Source organism: Capricornis sumatraensis, chromosome 5 (genome assembly GCF_032405125.1).
Source record: "Capricornis sumatraensis isolate serow.1 chromosome 5, serow.2, whole genome shotgun sequence".
Lineage (NCBI taxonomy): Eukaryota > Metazoa > Chordata > Mammalia > Artiodactyla > Bovidae > Capricornis > Capricornis sumatraensis.
The window spans coordinates 98938061-98962133 of NC_091073.1; the positions used below are offsets into that span (position 1 = coordinate 98938061).

Genomic DNA, 24073 nt, shown 5'->3' on the forward strand with positions numbered 1-24073 from the left:
ACATATTCACTTATTTAAAATATAAGTGGTTTTATTATATAATTGTATAACTATTACTACTACTAATTTTATACTCACCACTTCCATCCCCAAAGTCCCTGTAACTATTAGCAATGACTCTCTTCCCCTCTTCCTATCCCAGCCCTAGGCAGCCACTAATCCACTTTAGGTCTCTATAGATTTGCCTAGTCTTGACATTTTGTAGAAATAGAACCATATAATATGTGGTCTTTCGTGTCTGACTTCTTTTAGTTAGCATGTTTTCAAGGTTCATCGATGGTATACCATGTATGAGTACTCCAAATAATGTTCTATTATATGCATATGCCACATTTTATGTATCCATGCTTCAGTTGGTGATCATTTGGGATACTTGTGTGAACTCAGTGGATTTGCACTGAAGTACCTGAATGTCTATGACAGGCATAATGCTGTGGGACAGAGACAGTGGGAATGGGGGTAGCGTGAATCATAGATGGAGTGTAACCCCTCTTATGGTTGTAAAACCTCTGATTCCTCTCTCTTTCAATGAGCCAGGCAAAAAAAAAGAGTAATTCACAGATTGGACTTTATTTGTGACCCAATCTCCCCCCAATTTAGCACCATGCTGCATTCCCCACTGTTCAGACTACAGAAGAGAAAGTCCGTGAAATACTAGCCTAAATTCAGTGAAACCTTTTCAAATAATTTCACTCAACTGAAGAATTTCCAGCAGATCAAAGAGCAAAGTATGGTGTCCAGGACTCTCATACCAGCTGCTATTAGCAGCTGCCAAGGGAACGTTTCATTTGGAAGTTTTCCTTGTTCTTATTTTAAGGTAAAGCTTTACTCTTAGTTTCAGACTATTAGGGTTTCTAATATTATATTAACTGTGGAAGCCACGAGCCTACAAGGTAGATAGAGGCCAGGACAGTACATTCTGGTAGACTCTGTACAGGCACATCCAAGGTTCATTTCTGCTGTATCTTTGGTGCTAAAGACTCCTGCTTTCTGTCCCATTGGTGCCAACATGGTGGAGGGAAAGAAATTAACTCACAGGTACAGGAGCATGAGGCTCTCCAGGAGAGCTAAGAACAGAGCTGGATTCCTGCAGAGCACAACAGGGCTGTGCCCAGCGGCTCATGTGATAAACCACAGGCTGCAACTTTTCATGACAGGAAAGGAGGAGGAAGCAAAGAAGCCTGTACATTCCTTTAACTGCACTGGCTGATAAGGGATTTTAAAAGGAGTTTCAAATCTGGGTTTCACAATTCATCCTTGCTGTTACCGCCTGGTTCAGACTCTGCTTGTTTCTTATCTTGACTGTAGCAATAGCTTCCATATCAGTGTCTCATCTTTCAGGATCCTTATTTTCGTCTAGTCTGTCTTTTCTCTGACATGGAAACATGTCAGTCTCCACTCCACCCTCTGTTAAGTCATAAATGTCATGTTTGCTTATAGAACAGAAGCGGAAAGTAAATACTAAAAGCATGCCTCCAGCCACCCCCACAAGGGCCTGCATCTATCCTCACTTGCATTTAGGGGCCAGGTCAAGTAACAACTGGGGAAAACTGAAGGGTGTAAGACTAGAGAGTAAAGAGGACTTTATGGGGATGGGAGCCCTTTCCCACAGGCATTCACGTTCAAATTTAAAACAAAACAAAAGAAAAAACAATAAATAAATCTCCCTGTGTCCCTAAGCTGCCACTTTGTTAAATCTGGATCTTTCCAGGGATTTCTAATATGTATACAAATATATTGATATTGTAAATTTTAAGATATTTAGTTATATTGTACACATGTGTTTTTATGCAAGTAGAATTATAATACATACACTGTTTTGAACCTTGAACCTTGCTTTTTCATGCAAACTGAAAAACTTTGTTTTTCAGCCTCATAGTCAGCACCTTATAGATGGCTACTCAGCTTGTTTTCAGTTAAAAAGATTATTTTTCCAAATAATGCAGCATTGTTAATCCTTGGACACATGTCAGGGAGTATATACATAGAATGAATTTGGCAAAGTGGAATTGCCAGATCGATTTTAATAGCTATTGCCAAAATGCCCTCCAAAAAAGTTGTATCTATTCAATTCTACCAACAGTGTTCCTCTGTTTCATGTTTAACTTCTTTTTTCCTGTATGTATCTCATTAGTTATTCCCATCAGAATAGCTGCTCTCATTTCACTGGTCCAGAGTGAACTACCCACAGAAAGTTTCTTTACTCTGTTTATTGAAGAACAGGAGGAACATAAATATGTTTTGCCTACATATAAAGTTAATGGTCTGTGGTAAAGAATGTAGACTTTTAAGCAGCCTTCCATGTCATTTGGCTTGGGAAACACTGAGTTAGTGTACTAGACACTTGGCATGGGTTTGGCGGAAAAAGGTGGGCCTTCTTGGGCAGTGGCTGCCAAGCTGGATGATGGCCTCAGTCCTTTCCTTCTGCTTATTGCACACAGCACTGAGTCTGTGCCCATCTGTTTCTCCTCTGGTAGGGAAGGGCTGGGGCCTGGGGATGGGAATGCGCTTGCCTTTCCTGGGAAGTGTGTTTTCCCCTTCCCAGGACCTCCTGGAGTTCTGATTATCCCAACTGGATTTGTGGGTGGGGCTGGGACTTCCCTGGAGTACTGGGTCACCCCATGACATGCTTCAGTCTCATCTTCTCCCTTCCTCCATACTCTCATGTTATCTGGGTGAAAGTCTTGCTCTTTTGCCGGGTGGCCAAGACCCCAGAGTCAGGAAACATTAAACTTTAGAGGTTCTAAGAAACAGAGCTTTCAGTAGTAAAAGATCTACCAACAGATAAAATGATTCTGCAGAAGTTAGGTGGTGTTGCTCTGGTTCTAGCAACTAGCTCCCTGCTGGGTGCCATCTTGTTCTCTGCCCCCACTTCCTAGTTCCTGGCTGATCCTCAGGCCCCTCCTTCTCTGGGAACTCCCACAGAGCTTTGTTCACAGTTATATTACTCGCTCATCAGCTTATGCATTTGTCTTTACCACTGAATTGGGAACTATTGAAGTTCTTAATAATAGCGTGGACAGTAACAGGGATAGCAATAATATGGTGCTTCCTCTATGGTAGAAACACTTCTCTTCAAACATATTAACTTATTGAGACATCGTACATCCCTCATGGTATGTTGGTATCCTCATCACTGGTAAGTTTTTGACCATTGTATGATGACTCGTTCAATTTAGCTTTCTCTCTCTGCTCTTATCCAGAAGGAGTTTTGGAAAAAAAAAAATAAAGTCTACTTATTAATGGTTTACAATCAGCAGTCCCTTAGCCTAAAAATAAATAAATAAAATCACAACATTCATATAATAAGAATAAATTATACAGAACAATAGCAGAATTGTTTTCTTATTTAGCCTGCTGCTGCTGCTGCTAAGTAGCTTCAGTCGTGTCTGACTCTGTGCAACCCCATAGAAGGCAGCCAACCAGGCTCCTCCGTTCCTGGGATTCTTTAGGCAAGAATACTGGAGTGGGTTGCCATTTCATTCTCCAATGCATGCATGCATTCATGCTAAGTTACTTCAGTTGTGTCCGACTCTGTGCGACCCAATGGACAGCAGCCCACCAGGCTCCTCTGTCCACAGGATTCTCCAGGCAAGAATACTAGAGTGGGTTGCCACTTCCTTCTCCAAGAGCTGCTAAGCTGCTTCAGTCGTGTTCGACTCTGTGCGACTCCATAGACGGCAGCCCACCAGGCTCCCCCGTCCCTGGGATCGTCAAGGCAAGAACGCTGGAGTGGGTTGCCATTTCCTTCTCCAGACATTAAGGCTATTTATTTGGCCTTCTATAGCATCAGTTTAAATTAGAACACTCTTATTTCCATCTACTAGACTCGGACAGCTGTGTGTTTTTCCTTTAAAAAAGAAATTCTGTAAGCATTAATACTTTTAAAAGGTGATCTGTGATTTTTCAAATATCATTTTAATTCTACAAAACTTTTTGATGAATAGATAAACAGGAGCAGACATATCTGGGTTCAAATCCTGGCTCCACAACTTACTAGCTCTGCAACCTTGGGCAAGCTCCTTCATCTTTCAAAGCCTCAATTTTCTCATTCATAAAATTAGGATAATAGTAGTCCCTTGACAGCATTATCATCAGAATTAAATAATTTAATGTACATAAAAGAGTTTAGCATAAGAGTTTGGCACATAGCGATCAACAAATGTTTGTACAAGGGACAGAGATAGCACTGAGGGAGTAATATTATCTATAGAAAGCTTGTGCGGAAGTCTTGCAAGAGGTTGTGACACTGAATTTTCAGGAAAGAACTTTTTAGATAGACAAAGTGGGGAATAATGTATTTGGTAGGGGACAAAACATGTGTAAAGGCATGGAGAATAGAAACCACACTGTTTTGTGTGGTTCCTACACAGGGAAGAACTACAATTAGCAACATTTGGTCAGATTATGAAGTTTTGGGAGGTAGGTGAGGTAGGGGTGTAAGAGAGAAGATACTAAAGGGAAGACCAGATTTTTGAAGCGTTTTCCATGACCAGTGACAGAGCTTGAATTTAGCATTGGAAATAGAAGTTAGTAAAGAGTTTCAAGATGAAAGGAGATGTGATCTGATTTGCGTTTTAGAAAGGTCACTTTTGGCAGGTGTGTGAATATTGGATTAGAAAGGTGTGATTGTGGAGACCTGGAAAACCAATCAGGAGGCAGTAGTCCAGGTGAGAGATAATGAAGCCTAAACAAGGGGAACTGTTTGTTGCAAATGGAGGGAAGCAAGATGAATTCAAGATACTTTGGAGGGAAGTTGCTCGGATTTGTACCCAAGGCTGCTTGCCTTTTAGCCCCATTCCATCAGGCCACAGGTATTGGAGGAGATTGGAGTGGCTAATGATGCCATTAACAGTGGTAGAGAATACAGAAGGTAACACAGGTTCTGGGGAAGGGGGAGCAATCAGTTCGTAGTGTGGGAGGGAGATACAGAACAGAAAGGGTAAGGAATTTCACTTAGCCCTTGTGGATTATAAAACGTGAGTGGGCCTCTTCATTTACGTGAAGAGGAACAGAAGGCAATCAAATATATGGCTCTAGAGTTTGGGATAGAGGGAAGGGCTGGAGACGTAGATTTGGGAGTCTTTAGGAAAACTATGAAGATAGGGAAATAGTTGAGATATGGAAGGCTCACCGAAGATCTCGGCATAGTTAATAACCAATCAAAGTATCACTTCTTGGCCTTCAGTTTTATCACATCAAAGTACGCAAATTGGGCCCTGTAAAAGTTGATTCGTTTCTTCAGCCTCTTCTTGTTCGAGGCACAGCCTGCCATTTCATACCCTTCTCAATAGGTGGCGCTGACGCCTGACAGGCAGCAGCACAGGTTGGGTCTGGGGCGATGGGCACGAGCTCCGAGGTGGCGGCGCTCTAGCCCAGAGCCGGGTATTCGATGGCTTGGCTGGGTCTTCCTTGGGACCGGGGTCAGACCGAGGACCGGTGACCACGGGAGGCGCATGCGCAACGTGGTCCCCCAAACATGGAGTCTTGTAGCCCAAGTCTTAACTAAATCAGCTAGGAGACGGGCAGGGAAGAGATGTCCCTCCACCTTTACCCTCCCAGCCCACCCGATGAGTGGGAATGAGCACACTCGGGGTAAGTGACTAGTGTGCGTGGACCACATCAACCCTGGGGCCAAGCTGTGTTAGTGGCCCGGGAGGCCGTAAGGACCGGCAGAGGCGTGCCGCACTACTGGGGTTGGTGGGTGGCCGCACGAGGTGTGAGCGCCACTCGAGGGGCACGTGGGCGAGGTCCTCCTCAGTCATCGTATCCTAGAACCTCAGGGTCGGACGGAACACAAAAGTCCCCTAACCCTCGTCCGAGGCTCAGCCTGCTTGACCACCCCTCCAGGAAATCGGGTCTCGAGTTGCCGGGAAGCTGCGTCTTCCCGCTGTGGGACATCCTGGGTGATTGGGATGTCCACACGGGCCTGGACGAGTGTCGGGGTGGGGGGGTCCCGGGGGCGCACCCGCGCGGCGCCGGGTGGGTGGTTCTCGCTCGGAGTTGGAGCAGCCGAGTGCGGGGGTGCGCAGGTTCATGACAAAGCCCTGCGGTAGTAGCCGGGGTGGGGGCCCTGGAGGGACTGGTGGAGGAGGACAGCTGAAGGTGTGAGGTGCTGATAGCAATCGAGGAAAAGCAAAACACCTGCTTCTGGTTTGACTCATCCAGGCTGGAGGAATAATCTAATGTGGAATGTAGTTAAAAAAAAAAAAAAGCGAGTTCTGTGCTGTAGCCCTTTCTTCCCCGGGCAGCTAGAAAATTGCTTGTCTGACTGAAAAACAAAACAAAGCAAAACAAAACCTGTCTTCCTTAGAGGACTGTGATGAGCATCAGATGAGATAATATACATGAAAGTGTAAAGAACTATAAAAATGCAAGATAGGATTCATATCGAATTCTTAAACTCATTTATCTGTGTGTACAAGATGTATTCCAGGTGTGGAACAGCTAAACAGGACCAAATGTGGGATTATGGGATGTGTCCAGTAATGCACAGGGTGTGTAAAGATACTTTAGGGGTGCTCAGTAGTACTGTAATCTGTCTCTTAAGTTGATCTTATCTGGTTAATGGGTTATTCAGCTCCCTTGCTTCTCCCCAAAAATGAGCCTGAAGAGGAAGGGAAGACACCAGTGGCTTTTTGGATATGTGGGTTAAATTGAATTGAGAGGGAGGTTGACATGACTGTATGGATAATTTCTTCAATTAGTCTTGCCCCCAACTTGAAGCATCATGTTGTACAAAGCGCTTTGGGCTGAGGGACACCGATGAAAGATCTTGTTGTGGATCTGACCCTTCAGGGAGGGGTGGTCACCCTGGCCAAATTCCAGCACCTCTCTGAGCCTTAGTTTCTATCAGATGGGACAAGACCTTAAAGGTCATTCATGCATTCTTCCAGAACTTGCATACCTGCCACAGGACTGCCCAGCTCCTAGAGATGGCAAACTTGTCACGTCTCCACATGGCTGAGATACCCAGTCTCTCTAGACAACCCTGGCTATTGGAAAATTCTTTATGTTGAATCGACATCTGTTTCTCTACAATTTGCACTCATTGGAGCCATACAGAATAAAACGTCTAAACATCTAATGCTGCTTCCACAAATATTTGAGCACTGCTAACACATTTCCTTCTTCCACTCACTCCACAAGGCTTCTTTTCTTCCAACTAAATATGCCTGGTTATTTTAAACAGGGAGGCAGTGTGGGGTAGTGGAAAGAACGCCAGCTTTGGAGCCAGAATGCATCTGTGTTCAGTTCACAGTCCTTCACATACTAACAGTGCTCTGAGCTGCTGTATCTTTCTCTGAAAAATGTGGATGAAAATACTCATCTAGCAAGTTATTATGAGAATTAGGGATAAATTGAGTAAGGATCCATGCTATAGTAGGAGTTTAAAATATGACAGCTGTTACACCTTCAGTGACATAATTTGCAATGCATTTTAGTCAGTCTTCTCTGAACAAATTCCTGTTTATGTGTCTCTTAATAATATCTGGTCTGTAGAACAAAATAAAACACTTTCCGTGAGGTCTAACTAGCAAATAGAGTAGAATTAGCTTATTCTGGGTGCTTCTCTAATTACAGTCTACAGTCTGCTATGGGGTTTTTGGAGACATATCACAGACTCACTTTCAACTAAAATCATGAGTCTCTTTATGTGCTGCTGTTCAATCAGGTTTCCCCCATCTTGAACTTCTTTAGTTTATATGAATTGATAATTATGATTCTTGAAAGTGGCAGTCCCAGTTCTGTCCTGTTGTCTCCATAAATATCCTTGTGTTTGTCATTGTAATGATTGTAATGACAAACTGGGGTCTCAAACTGGGATTCAAAAAATATTATTGAACCCACAGTGCCAGCCCTGCTGATCTCACACCGCTGTTGCACATCAGCAGGCTAATAAACGTCAAACTTTCTACCCTCATCTTTGCACAAATCTGAGGTCTTACTATGTGAGACTGTCTGAGAATTGGAATGTGACAAGAATGTATGATAAGCTATGGGTTGAGGGAATGCTGCTATCTGTGATCTCGGTCAAGTGTGGTATTTGTGTCGAAGAACTGAAAGAGTGCACTGAGAGCCAGCCAGAGCTTTGGATTTATGTACGGTTACATGTTTTCTCAGGCACTTAAAATGTTTTATACTTTGGGCCAGATTCTCCCCTGGTGGAGGAAGCTTCTCTCTGTAAGTCGAGCACAGTTAGAAAACTCATTAACTGTTTGGCTCCTGGGGCATTCTCTAGCATTTTCTCCTGGCTTTAGCCAAGCTGATCTCTCCTGGTATCCTCTGCACTTTTCAGACTCCTTGCCTGTGCGCTGGGAGGTTCTTCCAAACAGGAATGCTTCCTTCACCTAAACGAGTTAGGGATTTGAAGTCCTTCGCAGCCTACTTCTCCAAGGAAGGTTCTCCTAGCCCTGTGTCCGGGAGGGTTTGTGGAGAGCATCAGAATTTCACTCGTCTTTAAGCACGTCCCTTGTCCCCACCCCAGCGGTCTCCCCTCCTGTCTGCCCACTTGTTCCATGTGGGTGGACATGTTCCTTGGCTTTCAGAATAAGATCCTTTGTGAGAACGTAGTCCATTAAATACAAAATTTCCTTCATCTTGGATGCTGGTGCTTCTGGTGTGGTGAGGATAAAAGTAGGGAATTGTTTGTAGGACTCATAGGTTCCATTGACAATAACTATGAGAAACTATAATGCCAAGTTTGTTTTATATTGTTCTCTTAGTTAAAATAGGAAAGTCTTTATTTTGTTGAAAGGACTGATTTAAATTTTGCTCAGTAATTAATTCCGTCTTTAAAAGGTGGTGGTTCGTTAAAACAGGTAATCCTCTGCTTGTTAAGGGGAGTAATTGAAATTTCATTAAGTAACCAATTAAGGCCGTAAAGGGTTTAAATCCATCGGTGGCTCCTCATATTCTTTAGAACAAATTGTAAACTCCTCAGGATGAAATACTCCTTCTAGCCTAATTTTTTGCCTCTCAGCGCCGTAGCCCAAAGGGTTTGCAATTTTCCCCAAAGGTCATGCGGTCCTGCACCTCCGGTGCTTCTCGAATGCCGTCCCCTCTGGTTAGAATGCCCTTTGTCTCCGGTAAATGTCTATTCATCATTCGAAACAACCCTTTCCCCCCTCTTCTTAATTACTTCCTCCCCTGTGCGCCCTCAAATTCTTGCACTTATTCATGCAGTATTTATTAGGGGCCTGCTTTGTAGCCAGTGCCTTAGCGGGCTCTTGGGGATACAAAAGGTGAATAATACTTGGGCTCGGCCTTTGAGGGACTTGTGTGTTGAAGGGAGGGGACCAGCCTGTCACAAAACGTTGCCAGGAAATTAAAGGGAAATTTTAAGCCGTTGTCAGTTCTTGGGTGTCATCCCTACCAGATGGTCAGCATCTCGCTTTAGTGGGGTGCCCGGGACCATTTCTCCTTGGCCTTTGCACCATTAGCTCAGCGTTCTGGAGGTGCTCAGCACTGTTTCAGGAACCTCTGAGGCGACATCAGTAGAGGTGTACCCTGGATCGCGCCTCACGTTTTTGGTGACAGCGTTCACAGACAGCGGTTTCTCCTGTGTCCGACTGGCGCCCCTCAGCTCCCTGGCACCCTGTGAGGCGCCCGGTGGTCTCGGCTGGCCGAGCCTTTCGAGCCCAGGATGTCGGGACTCTGGCTCGCCCGCACTCTGGGCAGCGGAGCGCCCGCGGTGGGCGCGAGTGGAAGGGAGGCCTGCAGCGCCCCCGCTGGAGGGAGCCGGCACCGCAGCCCGCACGTTTGTCAGGATTTCCATTTACAGCCAAAAAACCGAACACAGACATTCTGATTCTCTACACTTTTCTCTTCAAAGGTACTTGATAAATGCCTTTTAAAGGATTGTGGATGAAGAGGGGGGAATATCCTCCCCTCTTTTCGGCACCATTGGGGCCCTCACATTGTGATTCAGTCTTACACAAATAAAGGGCGCTTCAGTCTCATCTCCTGTGCCTATCACCCCTGCTGGCTCGGGTCGGGTCGGTGCTGGGAGTGGGTGCCGCGGGAGGACTGCGGCAGGGCTCGGGCGTGCGGACCACGTCGCGCTGCCGCAGAGGACAAGCCCGCTGCCGTGGCCGCGTGCGAGAGAGCCTTGGTTTTCCGCAAGTTTTGCTGTCCCCCATCCCTTTTTCTTTTGATTCTGAGCGGCTGTCCCATGAATCCGCCGAATAGCTCAGAGGTAGGCCCAGCTCGGCTTAAATCCCCGCAATTAGGGACCTAGAGGTGCTGGGAGCTCACGGACCGCTGCTTTGCCGCAGGCGCTTGTGCCGTTAGCTTCACTGTCCCCCCTGCCTCCGCGAGGATCGCCAGGCAAAAGCAGCAGCCCACAGCCCTGAGTCTCACTGCATTTGAGGTCGAGCGGCCACCTTTGGGGCTTGGGCGGGGGGCTTATGGGTGGTCTGGGGGAGGTTTTGGGGGGGGTCTCAGGAATTTGTGGTCTCTACCTGCATTGTTAATTCGCCGGAGCAGGGTTTTTGTTTGTAGAACCTGTGGTTCGGTGCTGGTGGAGTCAACACCCCTGAAAGTGAACCCCCCCCAGGAGCTGCTCTAGGAGGGGCGCCCCCTCCTAGTGCCAGCAGCAGGGCTGCGAGGAGGGGAGGTGGCTTCAGCGGGAGGGGCACTGCGGCGCGGTGGGCGGGCCAGGGGCGGGGCGCGGGTGGGCTCTAAAAGTCGGTGCCCACTCGCTCGGCGCTGCAGCGGCCACGAGCACCTCCCGGTGCATCCCGGCGGGTGGCGCCTCCTCTGCGGCAACCGCGCCTTCGCGCATTGCCGCAGCGCCCACCCCGGTGGCTGCCTGCCGCGGCCGCGCCGCCCTCCTGGGCCGTGGGCTGTGCCCCGCCGCCGGCCAGCCCTGCACGGCTGCGGGCGCTGCTGCGCGCCCTTTGCTCTGGGCCGGCGAGCAGGCGGCATGGGCTAAGACACCACCATGGTGCGCCGAGATCGTCTCCGCAGGTGGGTGCGTGGCGGGCGCCAGGGGTGGGGTGGCGGTGGCAATGTGTGCCTGGCTTGGAGCCTCTGTCCCTAAATGGGGTGCGGGCTAGCGGGTAAGACGTTGCCGATCGGAGCTGGGGCTACCGGACCGCCACTCCTGCAGTGGAGGGGAAAATCTTGGGAGGTCGGGGGGCATGCGTTCTTGTCCTCTGAGCCCGCTCTACCTGCTTGGGAGGAGATGTCTCGCCCGAATGCCGTAGAATGTTCAGAACGCTGGAGCTTCCTGAATTAGGATTTCTAGACCTCGGTATCGCTCTGATGCAATTTAGAATTTCTAGACCCTGGGCGTCGCCCTGTGCGATTTAGGGTTTCTAGACCCTGGTATGCCCCAGGGTTAAGATTTTTAGACCCTGGTACTACTCTGATGTAATTTAGAATGTTTAGACCTCAGTATCACCCTGACATGATTGAGAATTTTTAGACCCTGGCATTGCTATGGTGCGATTGAAGATTTTTAGATCCTCGTCACCCCTGCACAATTGACGATTTTTAGACCCCAGTACTCGCTTGGTGTAATTGAGTGTTTCTAGACCTAGGTTTCACTTTGACGCGACTTAAGATTTTTAGACCTTGGCATCACCTTGGCGCGATTTAGGGTTTCTAGACGTGGGTTTTGCCTTGGCGTGATTTAGGGTTTGAAGACCCTGCGGTCGCTGTGGCGTGAGTTACCGCATAGGTGTGACTAGAACTGGCAGTGTGTTATCACGAAGGCGTAAGTATTTTTTAGATTTAAGTAACAGGAAGCCAAGTGAGAATGATGTGACCAAACTGTCATAATATTACACATGAATTATTTGCACTGGTTTACAAAGTAGTGGGCTTCCCAAATGGCGCAGTGGTAAAGAATCCTCCATTTGATGCAAGAGACGCAAGAGATGCAGTTGGGTTGGGAAGATCCCCTGGAGAAGGAAAGATCCCCACTCCAGTGTTCTTGCTTGAAAAATTCCATGAACAGAGGAGACTGGTGGGCTACAGTCTATGGGGTCACAAAGAGTCGGACACGATCGAGCGACTTAGCACACACACACACGCACAGAGTAGCTCACAGTCTCCCTGAGATGCTCTAAAGTGGGCAGGTTTGGTAGTATTAAATGTGTGTATTTTTCCTATTTACAAGATAAAGGCTCATAAATGTTCATTAATTTCTGGAAGGTTACTGGCATTTGCTGAATTTATATTCTTAATTCTTGGTTCATCAAATAATGGAGATTTTAGTAAAAAAATGTTTAATCCATTTTACCTACTGCCTGCCTGATTGCTTTCATTATAACAGTCCTAAAATATTATTAGGGGCATTTTTACTGAAGTAATTAAATTTATGGCTTAGTGAGGGGTTGCCTCTTTGCTTTCTTAGAGTAAAAGAGAAGGAAGAGGTGGTGGATGGTGGTGCCCAGAAACAGCATCTGTTCATTCCTGGGGCTACCACTGCCCCCCCCCCCAACCCCAGGAATGGAGGGGGGAGCCGCCTCCCGCTCCTCTCCTCTAGTGTCCCCTCCCTGACTCTCTGCTGAGTCACTGCAGATACACGGCTGCTGGAACCTGTAAATGAATGAGAAGTATGGGGAGATCAGGAAGGATGCAATGCGCAGGTGAAAATGTATGTCCAGGACAGGTAGCATGGAGAAATGATAACCTAAATCTAATAAGAGCTTTTGTCACCTCACCTTTTAAGGAGATAATGGGATGCAGCCTACTACTGTGATGGGGTGAATATTGTGATATAATGATCATGTTCAGGGTACTTTTTCTAATCATTTCTTAATCTGTCTTAAAAGATAGAACCAAGTCACTGACTATTTTATGGACATATACTTCGGGGGCGGGGGGTGGAAAGACTGCCTTGGCTTGCCTTAAAATAGGCAAAGGAGCTGAGATTCTCTGTGGATCTAAAACCACAAGTTATTTAAAAAAAAAAAGCTCTAAAATAAATATTAGTTTGTTAGGGATTGTGACCAGATTACAGGTAATATGGTAGAAGGGTGTGTGTCCAGACAAAGTCATTTCCACCAGGGCTTTCACAATGAATTCTGCTTGTTTATAGTTCTGTATTCTTGGTAATTCTTAGCTTTAGCAGGTATTTCCATTCTGGCTATTTTTAAGAGAACATCCATGCTACTGATAATTCTTTCCTTGGTGACCCTCAGGAGTTATAAGCTAGGAACAGAGAGGACTGTTTCTAATTCCTGTTTAGCACTTGTCATTGTGGATAAACTGACCTGGACCTTCAAAGTCGTGGGCATGAAAAAGTTGGGTGTGTAAATCACTGCCCTCCTCCCCAAAACAAAATCAGTTCTCAGGTTCTCTGTCTCCTTTTGGGTGTGGGGGGAGATGGGGAGTAAGGGGCATGCTAATAAATAAATAGGGGTGCTTCCTTAAGAGTCTGCTAAGAAAAGCAGAAATAAAATCTGCTGCTCCACTGCCTTAAGAGATTAGATATTCAGGGTCATGACAAAGCTGCTTATGTTGGAATGTACAAAGCACCTATCTTCTTATTTTCACACTCTTTATCCCTAGCAGTTTCTCAGCACAAATCTATATAGTAGTATCAAACTGGGCTTCACTGGAGTCAGAGGGTTGATAAATATTAGAAAATCAAGAGCAGCTCTCTGCTTAAGGACATGTGATGTCTACGTTTTTTAATGAGTTAAAAAATACATATATGTAAAACATCTTACTGGTGGGGGGCCAGTGGGTAGGTGGTAGAGCTTTTAGAGTAAATATGAGGGAAATACCCCTATCCCCCCAGGGAATGCCTTGATAAAAGCCAATGCAGTTACTTAAGTAACTTGTCTTCCTTTTACTTTATATAAAAACCTCTACAGCACAAGGGGAGGGGCTGCAGAGTAAAGTGGGGAGAAGTTGAGGGGGAAAGTTACATATGAAAATAATCTATTTTCCCTTAAAATTAGAACGATGACCAAATATGGCAATGGCCGTAAGGAGGCAGAGTACATTTTCTGCCATGGTTGACACGGAGGACAAGGCAGTCACCACACAGCGCAGAAACTCCCCCCCTACTTGACCGGTTTGGGGCCTGCAGATCTTGCGCAGTGTCACCTGCCTGCTCACACCAGGTTTCTGATTTTCCTACAGGATGCGGGAGTGGTGGGTCCAGGTGGGGCTGTTGGCGGTGCCCCTGCTTGCGGCCTATCTGCACATCCCGCCCCCGCAGCTTTCCCCTGCTCTTCACTCATGGAAGTCGTCAGGCAAATTTTTCACCTACAAGGGACTGCGCATCTTCTACCAAGGTAAGAACAGGGCTTTTGGAACACTGCATGTAAAAGATCCCACAGGTCCCATTTTGCGTCCATTGGTCTCTGTCGCCCCTCCGCGATGGAGGCAAAACCCTTTTTTTTTTTTCTGTGCAGTGTTCATTTGGAGGAATGGACTAATTTCTCTCATTACCTTGACAGCAGGGAAGCTCACAGGAAACTGCTGGGAGGGAGAGAGGGTGGTGGAATTGAGATTCCAGTCTGCAGACTGACTTGTTCATTTACTTTGTGGTCTGATTTGTAACGATAGACAGTGCTGGCTTTCTCTTGTGAGTGCCCCTAGTGTCAGGTAATATAAACAGCATTCATAGACACAGCTACCAGTGGTTCTGTTCCTCCCCCACCCTGGAGTTTATTTTTCTATAAAGATTATTTCTTATATGCATAACTGAATGTGATTTAAATATTGTACCTTTGTATAAATTAACTTGCTAATAATTATTGTCATGACTGCTACTTATCGACTGCTAATTATCTTCAACCCTCATTATTTCATTTAATCTTTACAACAGTACTTGGAGGTAGGTGCTGTTCTTCTCATTTTATAGGTAGAGAAAATGAGAAATGAGATCGGAAAAGATTACTTTTGGGCGGGGGTCAAGAGCAATAACGAAAAATGTTTGTCATAAACCGTTTTTCATTATTGCTCCTGACCTCCTCTCATTTGCTGTATTCCATAAAAAGTAAGTATATAATTTTCTTTATGTTGGTCACTTAGATTGTTTCCAGTTTTTCAGTGCTTTAAATAGTTGATGTTGAGGGGAAATCTTCATGTATGTGTTAATTTTTTTCCTTTTTTTTTTTTTTCAAACAGTACTACTTGTAAATGAAATGATTTATTTGCGTGGATTCTCAAGACTAAGACATCTAAAGTATATAAAAATTTTAATTGCTTCTAACAAATTATTTTTATAAACCTCATTATCAAATTCTCATGCCAGTGGTGGTATATGAATCTATGAGTTTTAATCTAATACTATTAGCAAGGCTACTTACTCTTTAAATGCTTGGCTAATATAAAAGATGTTTATACGCTAAAAAATGTTAATGATTATGTTGATTACCCTTTTTTATAACTGTTAGAATTTTGTAGTATTCGAGCATTACGCTTTTAATATTCGACTGAGTCTCCAATGCGGGAAATAATAGTGTTGGGCAAACAGCATAAACTGAGCTCACTGAGTTGAAGAAGAGTTACTATATTTTAGGGAATTTTTGTGAGGCTGTTCATTACTAATAGGTACACAGAACTTGTAGTTTGTAAATTGTGAGTGTACTTTTAATAACTGTGAAACTTTACTGTGGAAAAGCAATTTACATAACAATAATACAGAATAAAGGGAGAAACAGGGAAATATTTTAAAAACCTAGGTGAAAGTAAGGGGTCTGCCATCAAGTATTTTCATATAAAGTGAGCTATTTACATTAAAAAAATTGAAGTATAGTTGCTTTACAATTAGTTTCAGTGTAGAACATCAGTGATTCAGTATTTTTATAGACTATGCTCCACTTAAAGTTTTTATCAAATATTGGCTGTATTTACAATTTTTAAATATACTGGATAAAATAAAATAGTTATCAAATGTTCTTACCTAAAGCAATAAGCTTGCATTTTAAAAAGAAATGTATCATTTTAATGTAATTAATTTGGTCAGGGTTTCTTGACCTTTATACCAGATTACTTAGATTTTTTTTACATCTTCAAAGTTATTTTCTTACAGAGTTGGCCTAACTGCTCTCTCTCCTTCCCAGACTCTGTGGGTGTGGTTGGAAGTCCGGAGATAGTCGTGCTGTTACACGGCTTTCCAACATCCAGCTATGATTGGTACAAGGTAATAATATCAGACTTCTAGGTCCTACTATGCCTTTAAAATCCAAAATCAAGGATTTTCGTGCAACAGCAGAAGGCTTTTATGTATCTGAGTTGCTTAATAAAATAGGATTAAATGTAGAACAGTTTCTCATTTACTGTAAAGGAATAAAAAAAAGTCTTTGGCAATCTGGGTGGGATTGTTGCCAAGTTAAAAAGTGCTCGAGTTCCTCCCTCAATTGAGATTAATTATTAGGAATAAGGCACTTTCCGAGAGGATCATTTGTGGGCCTGTGGTGGTTTCATGAGACTTTCCCTTTATCAAAGGCTGTTTGTTAAGCTGAGATAGGGATGAAACTCCTTTGTTCCTGTAGGTTGGAGACTAGGAGGAGCAGGATTAGAAGGACCAAACCATCCCTTTCTCTCTTGTAGATTTGGGAAGGTCTGACCCTGAGGTTTCATCGAGTGATTGCCCTTGATTTCCTAGGCTTTGGCTTCAGTGACAAACCGGTAAGCGGCATCTGGATGGTACAGCGTTGAGGGTTGTGGGTAGGTGAGGATGAAGGGATTGGCTGGCAGACAGACCTGCACCTTCGACTTCATCCTGTGTGTCTGGGCTCTCCTCTTTCTAGAGGCCGCATCACTATTCCATATTTGAGCAGGCCAGCATCGTGGAGGCACTTCTGCGACATCTGGGGCTCCAGAGCCGCAGGATCAACCTGTTGTCTCACGACTACGGGGACACCGTGGCTCAGGAGCTGCTCTACAGGTTAGTGAGGCCATGACTTTCCTACAGGTTTCACTCGTCTAAGATGGTAGAAGTACATTCTTTCTGGCCCTTTTCCCTCTTGGGAGTTTGTCTTCACTGGCTCAGTTAGCTGTGTGTTTCCCTTCTCTCTCTAGATTCAAGCAGAATCGATCTGGTCGGCTTACAATCAAGAGTCTGTGTCTGTCAAATGGAGGTAATTGCATGGAGGAGGGTGGGAAGTGAGGTGTAGCCTAGAAGGGCCATGTTTGGAAACAGCAGTGACGTCTAAATGGTCGTCTGATGGTACTGCAAACAGACCCACAGAAAGGAGTGGATCTTTACCTCTCCTATGCCATGACCACTTTTGTAGTCTGAAGAGATGTACTGACCCTTTCTCAGAATAATGTTTTTTAATATAGAAAATAAGATTACAAAGGAAACTGATTATCTTGATATAAGTTAATAAAAAGGTGTGTTACCATAAGATAGGGTATAGTAAGATTTCTATATGTGTTTAATGCATATTCCAGCACGATCTCATGGTGGGTCTGCTGACAGCTGTGATTAGGAGCAGTGGGGAGTGCAGATGATGCTTCACTGTCTCTGCAGCTACTGCAGTGGGCTCTGCAGACAGTGGAGATGCAGCCACACGTGCTTCTAACACTGTCGTGGTGTGTCGGAAACTCTCAATTCACAGCAGTGCCAAGTTTCAGCTGCAAGTTAGAGAACCCTTAATTAGGCCTTTTGGAGATGTTTCCTGTTCTTTGCCTGCCATTGAGCCTGGCTTGTAAATCTATTAATATATCCAGGTGTCCCTCAAATACCTTAGACTACCTTAAGGGCAGATGGGGAGAGGAATCTTTTTATCAGTCATGCTCATAGCTTTCTCTCACTCTGGGGAAAAAAAAATGGAAATGGGAAAACTAGGTTTAAGGACCTACACTTCCTGAAAAATATCTGGTTTCCTTTGCAGCCCGAAACAGTAACAACACTATGCATTCCAAGGAATGGGTGGAATCGCTAAGGGGAGCAAGTCTAATCATTGCCAGTGTGGATGACTGAGGCATATTTTTCCCTTTTCTCTGCAGTGGGGAAAGTAATCCTAGTGGGATAGAATCTGACCTAGTAAACACAATTCCCTGGAGAATTAATAAATGACAGTACTAAGTTTTTATTTGTAATTCTGTTTTTGGCAGTAAAAGCCACTAAGGTGACTAATCGGGTGACTAGTCTCTGATGATGAGTCTCTCTTTGGCCTAAAATTGTTGGTAAATGACTAACGTAAGTCTCTTCTCCTACAGGTATATTTCCTGAGACTCACCGTCCCCTCCTTCTACAAAAGGTTGGTTACTCCATCGACCAGCTCTTTAATAGTTTTTCAAATTTATACTGACCTATGTAATGCTGGGACCTTTATAAGGGCACATACCTGCTGCCACAGGCTGTAGTTAAAAAATCTATTTCTTCCTGAACTTATATGTTAATGAAGTAAATTTTGTCCTTAATAAAGGAAAAGCAAAGCAGTAGAAGTAACCCTAGATAAGCAAAGCCTTATTTCTGAAAATGAGATCAATAACTATTTTTGGAGAAATACAGCTATCTAAAGACTTAGGACATTAGCATGATGTTTCAACATTATGGGATCCTCAAATCAAATATATCAGTGTAGAATGTAATCTTAAAGGAAATTACAAGTAGGTTTGTCATCTATGAGAAAAGAATGTGGGTAAGCAAATCAAGAAACTGAAAGCCAGTGGGTTTAGTTAAAGTCCTTTTTTAGTTCCTAGTATAAAATTTTATATCCTGGCTAGTTGTCTTCTTTCCTTGGATCCTGAGTTTTACTTTTATACCTATAGCTTCTCAAAGATGGAGGCATGCTGTCACCCATCCTCACACGGCTGATGAACTTCTTCGTATTCTCTCGAGGGTAAGTTTTTGTTAAAGACGGACTTACTTCAGCCCGTGAACAGTGTTGCTGCATTAAAACTCTGGGCCAGATCTTAGGGCTTGATACTTTAAAGGTGTTGACCACTTGCCAGACAAGTAGTAGGAGGAATTCATAAAAACCAGTCAAGGGTTGGACATATGTGACCTGAAGTGCCAATCATACTTGATGTGCTGAGCTCTTCTCACACTTAACCTTTCTGCTTTTTTGGACTTATTCAGTCTCACCCCTGTCTTTGGGCCATACACCCGACCTTCTGAGAGTGAGCTGTGGGACATGTGGGCAGGGATACGCAACAATGATGGGAACTTGGTTATTGACAGGTAAGAAATAACCTTTGTTTTGGTTTCCAGAGACACTTTTTTGGGGAAGTAGGGAAAAGATGTGGGATTGTGTTCTGTTCTTTGCTTTCATAACTTCAAGAAGAGTGCTTATGACGTATGAGGCAAACCAAGAAGTCCTGCTCTGTACCTTCTAAGAAGAAAGAAATTGAGAGTAGTAACCACTGAGCCTAAGCCATTTGGTACAAAAAGTCTGGATAAACAGCTGCAAATTCCAGTGCTAATTCAGTTTGTAACTGGCCGATTGACTGGTAAATTGTCTTTGGACCTTTTGCCAGTAGTAAGTGCTTCAAAATGTATAATCATAATTCTGAAAGGTGCCTAATTCCTCTCTCAAAGTATAGATTTCTTACTTTTTTGTATCCTTTCTATAGCAACAGGGACAGAGAGGGAGGATTCTCTTGTCTTGTACAAAGAATTCCCATCCTTTGGTTCAAATGCTTTCACAGAGGGACCCTGAGATAGGATATCTGGAACTGCTTGGGATACAGCCTCTTTGCCAGCTGGGTCAGTGTAGCTTCCAGTGTTTTAACTGGTGGCTCCCCTGGGAATTGTGAGGTCGAAGGAGTAATTCCTCCTCCTCACCTCAAACTCACCTGGGATCCTTGAACATTCATCTTAATATAAAAAAAATTGGAAAACAAAGGCCTCTTTTAAAAATTCCGTTGTATTTTCAAGAAAGTAAATATTTCTACAAGGTGATGTTTTAAGTTCACAAAAACAATTGCCAGGCACAGTTATTAGAGCACATGAGTTTGAGTTCTGACATCTTACACTGTAGGGAAAGGGCTCCTCCTCCATTTTATCTGTGGATAATGCAGGAGATGAAACTTTGTGCTCATGAACTTTTACACTGAGAATTTTAGAAGTAGATGTCAATTTACAGATTATGCAGTTGAGTCCTCTTAAAGATGAGAACTGAGGTGAAAGGTTACTAACAACTTTTGAGTCACAGAGCTAGTTAGTGGTGGAGCCAAAATCAGAACTTTAGACTCAGACTTTAGTCACTTTTAATCCAAAGTAATTTCCAGCCTTACTAGATCTCAGTCCCTGCTCCATAAACACAGAGAACCATTCATTCTAACATTGATAGTAGGCATGATCACTGCCATAGCTACACAGTAGTGAACTCTAGAGGCTAAGAGAAATGAGTAAGTTAAGTGGGCCATTCCCAGGAATGGCAAGGTGCTTCTGGATTAAGAAAACATAGATTGTGTTCCTTGTGGTTCCTGTCAGGGCTTTGTGTCCATAGAGCAATAGAAGTTTCTTGTTTTCCTCTTGCCGACTTGTCTGTCCTACAGTCTATTGCAGTACATCAATCAGAGGAAGAAGTTTAGAAGACGCTGGGTGGGAGCCCTTGCCTCTGTATCGATTCCCAGTGAGTATTTCTGTTATTTCCTGGCCGGAAAACTGAGGGACCATGGGCTTAAGTAATTGCCAGACCTAGCAAATCAAGGTACAAGATACCCAGCTAAATTTGAAAATAAATTTCAGATAAACAACAGATATGTATTTAGGATAAGTATATGCTGTGCAGTATTTGAGACATACTAAAAAAAATTCATTATTTGAAGTTCAGATATAACTGGCCACCCTTATTTAATCTGGCAACCAGGGACATGTGTTGTAGAGAAGTACATGAAACACTGAGTTCCTATCGCAGAAGGCGCTGGTGTCCGTCAGTGCGATTAGACCACTTCCTGTGCTGTGCACTGTCGGTAGCTGCCACATTCAGTGCTGAATTGCTGGGACGACAGACTGTTTAGATTACTAATCAAAGAGGTTTATAGGTGGTTTCTGCTCATTTGTCTTTTCATTCCTATGGATTTAAAAACAGTGCATGGTCTCACAAAGAATAATTAGTGCTCAAGATATCACTGGTTGATTTCAAATGTCAAGGGTCAATTATAAGTGAAGAGAGACTTAATGACAGTCTCCTGGATTTATAAAATGGAAATGGTGGAAGTGGGGCTTATACCTTTTGGTCCAGGGCAAAGAAGATATGAAGAGAATGAATGGGTGTTTATAGGTGAAAAGGTCTCAAATGGACTAATTTTTAGGCTTATTCTCATGTTTTGTAAACTACTTATTGAAAGAAGCTAGGTTTTCTATTATTAAAAAATTATTTAAAAAATTTTTGAGGGATAATTTTATGGTGTGAGAGCTGTTAATAATTCATTCCTCTCCCCTCTCCTAGTTCATTTTATCTATGGGCCATTGGATCCGGTGAACCCCTATCCCGAGTTTTTGGAGCTGTACAGGTGAGTCTCCCTCAGGGGTCTTTGTTTTCCTGATAGTGGTGAACAGGACTGCCTGTTGAGGGCTGTTGCTCTAGCCTGTCTCTGACCTCACTGGCCATATTATTCATCTAGGAAACACTTAATAGAGGATGAACTGGGGAAATCTTAACTCTCACATAGTGTAAACATCGAGAAGTTCAGTTATACATTCTCTTGGTTTCTACAGTCTGTTTTCACTATCATGGTTATCAGTCTACATGTATCACTCTACAGCTCCAAGGTGTACAGGTAAGGAGAAGCTATTGTGCGGACCAAGGCATAGAAGTGGATATATTTTAAATGTTTGCTTTAAGTTTGATTGTAAAGCCAACTCATTGGCCTCAGCTGAGGAGACTCTGTGGGAAGAATGAGCTGTGGAAATGCCTTCTCAGGTTGTTGTTCTCTCTAGGTACTTAGTCGGAAGGTGTCGGAATATGAGTGCTTCACTGACAATGTCACATAAAAATGTTCCATACCTTCACATGGCCTAGTAGAAACAACCCAGTAGTAAATAGCTTGCATTTAATTTTAAACAGACTACCCTCTCATCTCCTCAGGGTAAGCAAGGTCTTTTGTCTTTACTCGGACAGTGAGTTGCTGAGTGGCCACTTCCCTAAGGAGCTGGAAGTCATCCTGCTCTGACCTGTGTTGCATATGTGTTGTATTTTCACATTGTGGTCTGTTGGAATATTTAAAACTAGTATGAATACATTATAAATGGAATTGGCATGTTTATCTGCCTAAAGATACAATTCCAAAGTAGAAGGTGAATAAGCTCTTTGTTGGTTCTTTCCAGTGTGGTATGTCCGCAGGGGCATTTACTAGGGCTGCCCACTGGCTTACACCCCTCCCCCTCCCTCCAGCCTCAAGTTCACCTCCATGCTGTTCTCTTCCACTAGGAAAACGCTGCCGCGGTCCACAGTGTCGATTCTGGATGACCACATTAGCCACTATCCACAGCTAGAGGATCCCATGGGCTTCTTGAATGCATATATGGGCTTCATCAACTCCTTCTGAGCTGGAAAGAGTAGCTCCCCTGTATTCCCTCCCCTGTTCCCTTATCTGTCGTGTAATCCACTTAGGAAGAAATGCCCAAAAGAGGTCCTGGCCACCAGACACTATTCTCTCACTAAAGTCCACCTGACTCACACTGGTGAACAGCACATAGTAAAAAGCCAGCAGAAGCTGTAAGGTGACCTGATGGTCCCCCTCCCATTCCTTTGACATCTGATCAAGTATATGGACTTGCCTTTGTCTTTGTGTTACATAGGAAATTATGATGGGTACCACCACTCACGGATGCAGAAAGATAGATATGCGTTTGCATAAAAGTCTTTGAAACATTTCTGTGGACTTTTCTGAAGTATTTGGAAATGCTGATTTCTGGCCCAGTTTGGAATTATCTAAAGGTGCTGCCTTCACCTTGCCTTGAATGGCTTTGAGTTCTCTAAGTGACACAGCGTCAAGTGAGAGTGAGTTTCCCTTGTCATAACTTTGGATTTAGTTTCATTAGCTGCTTCTAGTTGTAGACATTTTGTTAGACTTTGGTTTAAATAATGTAGTATTCTAAGTATACTTCAAGACTATGATTTCCCTACACTTATTATATATATAAAGATACTAAACCAGCAGACACTCTAGCAGACCTTAAACATGTCATTTGAGTAAACTGAACTAAATCCAAGCTATTTACAGAATTTCCTAAAATCACAGGACATTAAAGACAGGAGCCTCTGTGCCAGAGATTTACTGTTATTTTGCTGTTAGAACTGATCCTTCCAGCTAATAACAGTCAGACTTTTCATACCTCAGTGCGTAGAAGCATGTCCCTCCTGAGCTAGTGGAGAGGAGGGGAGCGTTGTACAGTCCAAGTCACCGGGCTGAATGTATACTGACTGCTTAACTTCTCATTGGTTGTCCCAGAGAGGGTTCCTCATGTAGCTCAGCAGTTCCTGTACTTTACAGGCAGGAAAGTTCCAGAAACTTAAAGAACAAAGTCTGAAAGGCCTATGAGCAAACGGTGCTGAATACTTTTTTTTTTTAAGCCGCAGTTTCATTGTCTTAGTAGTTAAAGCAGGATCATTAAGTGGTGATTTATTTTTTTTTTATTAGCAACTTCAAGTATAACAACTGGAATAAGTGTTTATTTTCTATTAATAAAAATGAATTTTGACAAAAGTGGACTCTGGCTCCCCCTCCCCCACCACCCCTCTGGGATAAAAGCTTTCCAACATTGCCAGGAGCTTTCAGATACACATTAAAGAATTCAATGAAGTTAAGCAGCTGGGGTATAGGATAGTATTTGATTTTCAAGCTCACCAAAAGCTGAACAAGTGTATTAAAAAGGAACAACAACAGAAAGACATGCACAAGGACAGACGTTTGCTTGATCTGCTGGCTCAGGGCCAAATATTTAATTTGCTTTTTTGAAGTCATTAATTTTTAAAAGTATGATTCTGGGAAATTCATGCCAATAGCCTGAAAGCCCACCGACAGTGAAGGGTACATCAATTTCAACTTGCCCAGTAAAACCTTATCCAACAGAAGCCAAGATAACATCTACAGGTGTTCCCTCTTTGCTTCTGACAGTCACCTGCATGGTCACCCCATCTGCTAAGGCCAGCCTGGACCTCACCAATAACTCATAGCCACCTCTGTATACACCTGA

The 24073-nt window shown here is 43.8% G+C and overlaps 2 protein-coding genes across 4 annotated transcripts in view; one reads left to right on the forward strand and one right to left on the reverse strand.

Moving 5' to 3' along the window:
• Positions 1-5491: 5491 nt before the first annotated feature.
• MEST (mesoderm specific transcript) lies at positions 5492-23599 on the forward strand. Of its 3 annotated transcripts, none has more exons than XM_068973212.1 (12): positions 5492-5595; positions 14104-14258; positions 16035-16114; positions 16525-16602; positions 16725-16861; positions 16996-17054; positions 18142-18182; positions 18697-18767; positions 19007-19108; positions 20428-20504; positions 21324-21387; positions 22305-23599. In XM_068973212.1, exons 2-12 carry the CDS (start codon positions 14105-14107, stop codon positions 22420-22422), a joined length of 981 nt encoding a protein of 326 aa, XP_068829313.1. In that variant the 5' UTR covers positions 5492-5595; position 14104; the 3' UTR covers positions 22423-23599. The 3 variants fall into 3 exon arrangements, with proteins under 3 accessions (XP_068829313.1, XP_068829312.1, XP_068829314.1); XM_068973211.1 differs by lacking the exon at positions 5492-5595 and adding an exon at positions 10946-10971; XM_068973213.1 differs by lacking the exon at positions 5492-5595 and adding an exon at positions 10946-10971 and having other exon boundaries at positions 14104-14216.
• Positions 23497-24073, reverse strand: part of COPG2 (COPI coat complex subunit gamma 2) — a 158406-nt gene continuing 157829 nt past the window's right edge. Inside the window, exon 24 of the mRNA XM_068973209.1 lies at positions 23497-24069. Within this exon, the coding sequence (XP_068829310.1) occupies positions 23939-24069 (131 nt within the window). The 3' untranslated portion in view covers positions 23497-23938. The remainder of the gene's footprint in view (positions 24070-24073) is intronic.